Source organism: Barbatula barbatula (genome assembly GCF_947034865.1).
Source record: "Barbatula barbatula genome assembly, chromosome: 2".
In the NCBI taxonomy this organism is placed as follows: Eukaryota; Metazoa; Chordata; class Actinopteri; order Cypriniformes; family Nemacheilidae; genus Barbatula; species Barbatula barbatula.
In genome coordinates this window covers 20933676-20944549 of record NC_136767.1, presented here as the reverse complement: position 1 = coordinate 20944549, position 10874 = coordinate 20933676, and the positions used below count along the sequence as shown (strand labels likewise).

General features: G+C 38.6%; 1 protein-coding gene across 1 annotated transcript; it reads left to right on the top strand.

The window, feature by feature from the left end:
- Positions 1 to 1273: 1273 nt before the first annotated feature.
- LOC306902733 (2-hydroxyacyl-CoA lyase 2-like) lies at positions 1274 to 10165 on the top strand (the record flags this gene model as incomplete). The annotated part of the gene is made up of 14 exons (XM_079471556.1): positions 1274 to 1499; positions 1586 to 1713; positions 3605 to 3743; positions 3914 to 4025; positions 4137 to 4236; positions 4454 to 4551; positions 5495 to 5631; positions 5752 to 5886; positions 8119 to 8233; positions 8358 to 8527; positions 8624 to 8694; positions 8840 to 8911; positions 9210 to 9315; positions 9770 to 10165. Coding segments are annotated over 14 exons (1788 nt in total), but the record flags the coding sequence as incomplete, so codon positions are not given.
- Positions 10166 to 10874: the final 709 nt, after the last annotated feature.

Genomic DNA, 10874 nt, shown 5'->3' with positions numbered 1-10874 from the left:
TGATAGAGACCGCCAATAGAGCGAGCGAGCGAGCGAGTGAGTGAGTGAGAGCTAGTGTCTGTATTGTAATTAATAAAACTTACTTGCTCATAACAAAATTGTAACTGCTATGAATATGCTGATTTTGTTGTATTGTTGAACTGAGAAATGTGAAAACTTAATGTTTTCTGTGCTTACTCTTCTACAATTATGTCTAATTTCATAGGTGTGTGATACCATTATGAGCCATGCCAAGGAGAGGTTTTCTTTCACCAATCATCTCATCAGTGCCACTCTGTTGCAAGGAGACTTGTTCCCACAACACAGCAGAAAGTTCCCAGATTCAGCACTAGGAACCACGGTGGAAGCCTATCCCATGTTGGACAAAGCCAGACTTAAAACAGAACTGTCCCTTATCTATGAAAATGAGGACTTCCAGGGTTGCAGTGGTGCACTGGCTCTCTTTCAGGTTGTAATGGAAAATAACCTTCAAGACACATTCACTGAAACTGTAAGTCTTCTCAAGATCCTCATCACCACCACACCAATGACAACAGCAGAATCAGAGAGGTGCTTCTCTACTTTAAAGAGGATCAAAACGTTCCTTAGGAACACTATGGCACAAGATCGCCTCAACGCTCTGGCTATGCTCTCTATAGAGAAGAAACTCACACGGGACATTCCAGATTTCAACACAAGGGTCATTGAGAGATTTGCCACTCAGAAAGATAGACGAGCAAAGTTCCTGTACAAATAAGAGTTCTCCATCCCCTTCACTCACTCACCCCGTTCAATTAATATTGTCTTTTTAGACCATTGGTATTGACTGGTTTGAGTTCTTTTATTGGTATAGGCAAGGGACATGGACTAAAATGCACCAGAATGCAGGAAATCACATCTATGAAATTAAAAAATTTCTGGGGGAGGATCCCCCCAGATGCCCACACACACACACAAACAGCCCCACCTAAAATATTTTTCACCAGCCGCCACTGGTGACAGGTCTGCACGCGCAGCTCACTGCATCACAAGCCTTGCTGTCTTTGATCTCATGCGCCTATTTGACACTTAAGCATTCTTGTTTTATTGCCAAAAATGCAAGTTTTTACTGCAACATTGCATGTAAACACGTTCGTGCAGAACACCTGTTTTGGCAGATATCCATAAATCAGGACAGGGAAACACCACTCCCACAATCCGACAATGTGTCTATTATTCTATTCTCTTGAGGCGTATTCTCCTCCCCTCGCAGTGACAAAGATTGTTGCATTATACACCAGGGAATGTTATTCTAACTGTCAACGTCTGTGACACCCAGACAGAAAGTAAGAGTCCCCGGCATGGAGGAGAGAGCGTGGCGGAGGTCCTGCGGGCTCACGGGGTCAAATTCGTCTTTACGTTGGTGGGAGGACACATCTCGCCCATCCTGGTGGCCTGTGAGAAACTGGGCATCCGCATCGTCGACACGCGGCACGAGGCCACGGCTGTGTTTGCAGCCGATGCCGTGGCGAGACTTTCCGGTAAGAACAAATCTAAGAAAGCAAGAGGGTCCTTCGTGTTGCATGAGGATGTTAGATGGTGATAATCTAGTGTTTTGCCCCTGTAGGCACAGTGGGTGTGGCTGCAGTCACGGCCGGACCTGGACTGACCAACACTGTCACTGCGGTGAAGAACGCTCAGATGGCCGAATCTCCTCTGCTTCTTATCGGTGGTGCAGCTGCTACTCTACTGCAGGTCAGAAAGTTACTTCAAGGTGCACTTTACATACTCTCTGCTCAGCCTGGCGTGCTGGAACACCTCTGCCTTATCTGTTCCTCATATCGCTATTGGTGTGAGATTATATCAGGTAACTGTCCGTCACAGAGGTAACCCCCTGACCGCAACAGTGAGGCTCTGAAAGTAGAAATCATTTTATGAATTTAATTCTAAAACTTGAATATAACATTTCATGCGCAAGTTGTGAGTTTAATATTGAGTCTGTCAACAACTGTGTGTATAAGAATGCTTAACATGCTTTCTCTGCACTCATGAGATTGTGGTAGTGATGAAATTACAGGGTTTTATCTCCATGTATCTCTGACACAGTAAACTGGATGTGTATTCATCACCTCACCTCAAGGCTTATCTTAACTCTCCTGGTTCCTCCCGCCCAGTACAAGTGTACACACAGAGAGCAAATAAGTCAGCAATTACTTTTATATTATTATTGAACCGCTCTAACCGGGATCTTACGAAGCATGTTGAAGAGAAGAAACGCACTAGAAAGAAAATAACAAAGCAAATGATCTCATTTCAGTATGAACAGAAGAACAGGTGTACAGGGATGAAGCTTAAGGAACGGAGCTAAAGAAGAAACTTCAATGTTTGCTTCATTTTTTCTTAAGAATAAAATGACATGCTTTGTTTCTACTTGCCCGGTCAAGAGCTTACAGTATACTTATCTATCAAACCTTTCAGTGTAACAAGCACATCGCATTCTCATGTATATATTAACACGAAGTGTTGAGTGACATTAATGATCAATTATTGTGGAGGGATTCTTTCGCTCATAATTTAATATAGAGGAGTCTCTGACACCATTGTTTGCGCATAATATTTCCTTCTGGAAGACGTATGATGCCAAACAATAAGCTATTAAAAGTAAACTGTTAGCTAGCATTATGATGTTGTGAACACTTATTCTTGTATTATAAAGTCGTTACTTTATATTTGTCGGAATACTTGTGACATTCAATGTTTCGACTTGCTCTGAACAAGAATGTCATTATATCATTATCATTATATTCAAATGAAATTCCGCACTGCTAAAATAATTTATATTTTTGACGAAAAAGGGTTTAAGGATAAAATAAATAAGTCTATTTATCACAAAAATCTATTTATCACATATAAAAAGAGAATAGTTACTTTCACACTAAATGCTAATGATTTGTAAAAAAAAAAATTTCGGCCAATGGTCAATAATCTTTTTTACATATTTAAAGCACAATAAAATGTAAATGTTCCCCTAATTATTTTATATATTTTAATAAGTAAAATTCTGAATTTGTACATATTGTGTTACGCTGAATGACAATGTAACAGTATTTCAACCAAATTGTGACTTTATTGTCCAAGAAACTTTACGGTGTAAGTAAAAAGACATTTTACTTACATTTAATGTGCTTTCTATGGACACAAAATCACTTCATTATCAATTTATTTCAACCCATGTATAAAACATCTGTGAAGCTATTCTAACTTCTGATGATCTTTATGGCAAGAACATAAAACTCCTTTTTTTAAATAAAATTAGGATGTGGATATAAATATGTGAGTATTGTCCTCCTAAGAATGTTTTGTCAATCTGATCCCATAAATTCTCATTGGTGCTGAAAAGTTGCAGACATAGTATATCTTACTGTAAAATACATTTGATATGAACATTCTGTTGAGTCGTGTGTGTAACGTAGAAGAGATCCTAGCTTAAGACATTCATTGTTTATGTTAATACAGCGAACAGTAATATTTTAAGTGTGTGTCATATGTGATGGTTTTGTGATCTGTTATAAATATGAAAATCTACAATTTGTACAAGAATAACCCACCACTCTTCCTCTTGACATTCGATTTTTGTGTTTTTTAGGGTAGAGGAGCCCTGCAGGATATTGACCAGATGTCTCTCTTTAAACCCCTCTGTAAGTTCTGTGCTTCAGTGAGAACAGTGAGAGAAATCGTTCCTACTGTGAGAAAAGCATTGGCCGTGGCACAGTCTGGCACACCAGGTTATGCTGCGAATGACCATTTTTTCATTTAATCATTTATCATTTTTGTGAGTGATTGAAACATGTCACTTTTCAGACAAGTTAAGATATAGTGAATCACACTTTTTAGAGAGTACATGACCTGACTCTGTGTGCATAAGTACAGTTTGATGTGTATAACAATTTCACAGGCCCAGTGTTTATCGAGCTTCCCATAGACACGCTGTACCCTTTCCATGTGGTGGAAAAAGAGTTTGCCCCTAAAAACACTCCCAAAGGTCTTATGGGCAAAATCACTGCACGGTAAAACATTTCTCACTTTTTATTTCCTCCAATTTTCTTACGCTTTATTTCATTATTAAAGGAAAGGCAATCACTTTTACGTTGAAAGTGTTTTTGTTTGTTATCCGCCAGGTATCTTAAAAATCACTTATCTAACTTATTTGCTGGAGCTTGGGAAAACCGTGATCCCTCCCCACTTCCCGTTCACATCCCGCAGGCCACAGAGGATGAGGTGAGACCTGTCAATCATTTAATGGCCATTTGAGATGTATTATTAATTGCTTTTATGGTTGCGTCACATTAGATCTCATTTGATTCTCATCATCTTTAACATGAACCATAACAGGGCAGAATGAAACGATCTAGAAAGCTGTGACTTTTACTTCAGACATGGCAGATTAGATCTTATTTACATGACTCGGTATTCAAGTTGTTTCATTCATTTCCAGATTCAAAGATGTGTGGAACTGGTGAGCCGAGCCAAGAAACCCGTCATACTGTTGGGCAGCCAAGCAACCTTGCCGCCTTCACCTGCAGATGATGTCAGGTCATTTAGCCATTCTGTCTTTACCCAGTTTGTGTCATACTCGTTCATGGAGTAGTTCATCAATCCCCTTCTGGATATTAAACCTATTGTCTTTGTGGTGCCAGTCTAGATATTTAAAGACACCCCTCTTTCATTAAACAGTAAACATTAAACATTTAATATTGACATATACTGGTTGACACCTTTACATTTTTTTAAATCATATCGTGAAAAAACCCGTTCTGCTACTTTAGACCTGCTTACTATTTATTTTTCTTTGCAATAAAGGGCATTAGAAGTATAAAATAACACTCAAAAAAATTTTTCTCAAAAAATTATATTCTCATGTGGTTCAAAACTTCTGGTTCATTTTTATGTGGAAAAGAAAATATGTTGAGAAATCATTTTGGGGCCAAGTCAATGGGGCGGTGTTGTTTGGCTACCAACAAATATCTTCTTTTGTATTCTGCAGAACAAATATTTATTTTTCTTACAAAAAAAGAGTTTAAATCTTGGTGTGAACTATCCCTTTAGGTCCGTAGTTCTCAAACGTTTTCCTTGTTGTACAGTGCATTTTCGACCCTCCCCAAAATAAAGTCGCATAATCCTAAACTAGAATTTTAAGAAACCAAAAACATATTCAGTTATACAATGCTGAAACATAAATAATTTTGGTTATTTTTCTAGTGTTTGATTGCGTGAAAAGTATGATACAAATTCCGTGTCCCCCTGGATCAATCTTGGGGCCCCCAGTTCGAGAACCACTGCTTTAGGTCCAAAGGGTTTTTATGCTCCATATGCAACCAACACAGTTACTGTATGTATTGAATAAATTGATCATATAGAATAATGCTTTAGTTGTGTAAGCATGAGCCAAAAACGGCAACAATTATTGATTTATAGCACCCGGACATGTAACTCATGGTTGAAGTTTGAACTCTCTTTTTGGATGTGTGTCTTACAGAAAGGCCCTAGAGTCTTTAGGCATTCCTTGTTTCCTGGGTGGGATGTCTCGGGGCATGCTGGGAAAGAACAGTCTACTGCACATCAGACAGAACAGGAGAGATGCCTTGAAAGATGCTGATCTTGTGCTGCTGGCGGGTGAGTAACAGCGCCATCTAGTGTCTTTTTATTTTCTATGGTTTTATACTGTTCGGAATGCTTAGAAAACTAAGCTATTCTTTTTCTAGATGTCAATACATGATTTGTTTTGGTTTGTAGGCACAGTGTGTGACTTCAGATTGGGTTATGGAAGGGTGCTGAACCGACGGAGTAAAATCATTGCAGTTAACAGAGACAGAAGTCAGCTATTGAAGAACTCGGACATGTTCTGGAAACCAACAGTGGCCATTCAAGGTGAAGAAGTGCAGTTTAATTTCTTTCCTGAATACATAATGTATAATACATTAATGAAAATAAAATTCTCTGTACTATAGTATTAACTATAGTATCTAACTAGTTTTAATTCATTAACTGTAATAGGCCTATACTTAATTGAACACCCTATACCGGAGTATCTTGACATGATCAAGATGTTTTTCAGAAAAAGGATATTGTTGCATGTATGTTCTTTGACCTGTGATGTCATATTACTAACCATGGAAATTATTTACTTGAATGTTGTTGTACCGTACAGTTCAACTACGTGTAAAATCGCTTTAAAAGAGAAGTCTGGGTCACAGTTATTTACCATTTTTGTTATTTAGTAATTTATTGTTGAGTCTTCCGTAGCACCTGTGACATTATAGGATTGCATAGTGTCCAGCAGTTGTACACTCAAGGAATACAGCAGCACTGACATTTGACTTTCTTCTATACTGTATTTGGATACAAAAGTATGAATTCGTTTTTTTCTTGTTTTCTGCTTGCAGATTATCACATCGTAGCTGATGGCTATGGGGGCAAGGGTTACCTGGTTGGGCGACAGGATGAGTCACAACTTGATGACATCATTAAAAAGGCACAGAAGGAAAGAAGAGAGCGAAAAGCCATTCTGTTAAAACCAACAGTGGCCATTCAAGGTGAAGAAGTGCAGTTTAATTTCTTTCCTGAATACATAATGTATAATACATTAATGAAAATAAAATTCTCTGTACTATAGTATTAACTATAGTATCTAACTAGTTTTAATTCATTAACTGTAATAGGCCTATACTTAATTGAACACCCTATACCGGAGTATCTTGACATTTTACTACAGTTTACTATAGTAAATATTATAGTATACTCTACTACAGTATTTTATCATTTGGGCACATCATTTACATTACACACTTACAATCTTGTGATCAATGTTTTGTAAAGAGACTGTACTTTATTGTGTATATTTATATGTATATAAAATATGTGGTCTTAAAGCACATGGGACATCTTTTGGGACCTTTTGAAGTTTAAAAAGCTCTGCACTAAATAAACTAGAATCAAAATCCATCTGTAGTGGACATGAAATGGTAAATGCGTCACATGATTTGGGAGGGGTCGTGAGATATGTAGGAAGTGGTTATCGGGCACCTGCTCACCTGTTGTGGGTCAGGAGGGGGTGAATGGGGAGTAAGTGTACTCTTTGTTGACCAGCAATTTATTTTTGCAACATGTTTGTGGAGTAATAATTGGAGTATTGGAAAGCTTTCTGTTTTTTGTATGTATGATGTCCTTTTTGATGCGTCACAAATACAGCACTCCCAGTTTAGCCGCTCAGCGGATTACAGCTACATCATATTTGTATAACTTAAGTTATAACCTGTGTATACATACAGTACATATACACTAGAGTTGAGCCGGATACTCGGCTGAAACGAGTATCCGGTACGGATAAAGCATATTTGCCGAGTACAAGTATTATACGAGTAATACGAGTCAATATCTGTGCTCGGATGGAATAAAAATCCTCATTGGGTAGCTGACTGTGTCTGCGTTCTGTGATAGGCTAGTCACAGCGCCCCTCCCTTACACATACAGATTTGCTGTGTCCCGCTCTGCTCACTCACACACAGAATGCTGAGAAGAGAACAGCTCTCTTTCTCTCTCTGTCTCTCCCTCAGTCACTCAGGTTCGCGGGTCTTTTCCGTTAACGTTTAGGGTTTCTTCAGCTTCAGGTTTGTTTTTTATTTCGTTTTTTTTTTGCAGTACTTATTAACAGAGTTCTGGTAAACGTAGGGTTTGTTCAGACGTGGTGCTTGGTAGAACGCGACTAGCGTTGCGTCTCTGCCTGTCTGAGATTTTTTTTCTTTTTTTAACCGTCTGCTGATTCTAACCAGTTTTTTGACTTCAAGCAAAAAAATAAAGTAAGTAAGTTAGTGGTATAAATGCGTATTCTGATCAACGGGTTCTGATCAACCCATAGCAATTGCATGATTAAAAATAACATACTGGTTAAAGCCCCGCCCCTTTCAAGACAACCCGACCACTTCCTGGTTAAACCCCGCCCAATTCCATGTTAGGCCCCGCCCAGTCCGAGTACAGATACGGATAATTCATATGGTTAACAGATACAGATACAGATACAGATAATGCTGTACTCGCTCATCCCTAATATACACTACTAAAAAAGGGGTTCTACACTGACAATTTATTTTCCAAATGTTTCAGGCGATGCTGGCTCTTTCCTCCTGCGTCTCTCTAAAGCCCACAAGGGACACAGATGCCCAGAGGAATGGCCTCAAAGTCTGAAAGAAGGAGATTACGTCAAAGAGAAAACTAAGAGGTGAACTTTCCCCACCTTTTCTATTCTTGCTTGCATGTCAGCTTTGTCTCAGGAGACTGAATGTGTAAACCTATGACCTATAACTCCCTTTAGTTTCATCTCGCTGCCTATTTGTTTATCTCAGAGCCAAAGCAGATGAGAAGACAGAGATGCATCTGAATCCTCTGAATGTTCTGCACCGGGTGGATGAGCTTTTGAATGAGGACAGCATCATAGTGGCCGCCGGGGGAGATTTTGTCGGCAGTGCTGCTTATATCATGAGGCCGCGGGGCCCGCTGCGCTGGCTAGACCCAGGTTAGCAGGACTATCGATATTTTTTGACCTGTTTGTGAACATCTAAAGCACCGTTTTGAAGGAATTGATGATTCTGTTTTCTGCTATTCACTCCAGGAGCTTTTGGGACTCTGGGTGTTGGAGGAGGTTTTGCTCTGGGGGCCAAGCTCTGTCGACCTGACTCTGAGGTAAGACTGTAAAGAAGTTAAATTGTATTGAATGCTTTGATATTGATCTCTGTTTGACCAGAGGACCTAGCTGACCTGACTGTAGTGACATTTGCCCCGGTTATTGAAACAGCTTTTCCCACGTGGTGCGATGTGTGTGTTACAGGTTTGGATCATTTACGGTGATGGTTCCCTTGGATACAGTGTAGCTGAATTTGATACCTTTACACGCCACAAGGTGGGGAAAACACGGCCAAACCTCACATATAAATCCCTTTTATGTACTGGGGACAAAGTAGTTTACATATCTATTTAAAAGACAGGACAGGGCGTAATAGGGTTTTGGATTACATTTGATTTATTTACAAATGAATTAAAAAATCATAACATTTTTAACCCTTTCCATATGCGATCAACAGCAGATGAAGCATGTTATGTGATTGTCCCCATAGACTTATATTGTAAGTGCATAATGCATAAATGCAGTATATAAGCCAGAACGATTGTAAATGAGCTGTTTTTTCACGTCATGTCAGACACCGGTGATCGCTCTGGTCGGAAATGATGCCTGCTGGAGTCAGATCTCCAGAGAACAAGTGCCTTTGCTCGGGAGCAATGTAGCCTGTGGTCTCGCCTTCACAGGTGAGATGGTTTACTCTAATAATATTTTCAAAATGTTGTCATAAATGTAGGATTTAGCACGAGTTTGAAGTTTACAGTACACCTCCCGAGTCTTCAAAAAAATATGTGGATCAAGATGTTTTTCAGAAAAAGGATATTGTTGCATGTATGTTCTTTGACCTGTGATGTCATATTACTAACCAGGGAAATTATTTACTTGAATGTTGTTGTACCGTACAGTTCAACTACGTGTAAAATCGCTTTAAAAGAGAAGTCTGGGTCACAGTTATTTACCATTTTTGTTATTTAGTAATTTATTGTTGAGTCTTCCGTAGCACCTGTGACATTATAGGATTGCATAGTGTCCAGCAGTTGTACACTCAAGGAATACAGCAGCACTGACATTTGACTTTCTTCTATACTGTATTTGGATACAAAAGTATGAATTCGTTTTTTTCTTGTTTTCTGCTTGCAGATTATCACATCGTAGCTGATGGCTATGGGGGCAAGGGTTACCTGGTTGGGCGACAGGATGAGTCACAACTTGATGACATCATTAAAAAGGCACAGAAGGAAAGAAGAGAGCGAAAAGCCATTCTGTTAAACGTTCTGATTGGGAAAACCAACTTCAGGGAGGGCTCTATCTCCGTCTAAACAGCGACACTGTGCACGATCCTGCCTAGAAACCCAAAGTTCTCTTTTATGTTTTACATTTCAATTTTATGTTTTAATTTTAAAGCCTAATTAATTTATATGCGGTGCACATTTCAGTACATTTACAGACTGACTTGTTAAAACAAAAAGAAGTTAAGTTATTGGAATGGAAGCAGAGTATCAAATGTGTGCAACAACATACCAGATTGCAGCGGTGTTGTAACTAGGACAGTTTTTAAAGTTAAATTGGGTGAAACTCAGAAAAAGGACATGTTGTGGTCATCTTTCTCTCCACCAGAAATAAGACAATATTTCGCTCAAAGAGAGCTGATGTTTAATACATTTTTACATTGTGACATTATTTTATAAGTAAGCACATACATTTACCCAATGTCTCAGTGTTGTATTGGGGAAATAAGGCTTATTTTTTTCTTGTAATACTTAATTTGACAAGTACCATGTTGTAGAATTTGTTGTACTGGCTTTAATTTATGCTTATTTTATTTATATTACGTACTGTATTACAGTATGAGAATCACCATTTAGAATAATGAGAATTATTGAAACCTCCTATACAGGACCCATAACAATGAATTTTTTTGATTAATGTACTTAAAGTAGGTCACAATGTCACAATCGCAAAAATTATTTATTTAAGAAAAATATAAGTTGTATACGGTGGCCTGGACATGTTTTTTTTCTTGAAGTTCACCCATTTCCTTAAGGAGCAGCAGTGCCTTAGTGTGTCGCTTTGGAAGATCAGAAATGTTGTGGTCCTTTCAATATTTATTTCATGTTTTCCAAGCACATTAATATATGACAATGAAGGACTGATCTGTGTGTTAGTGTGGCTGCTTGTGTGATATATGCAATAGTGTTGAATCTTTTTCATTCAACGGTGTGCCTGAAGCTGAAGACCATGACTT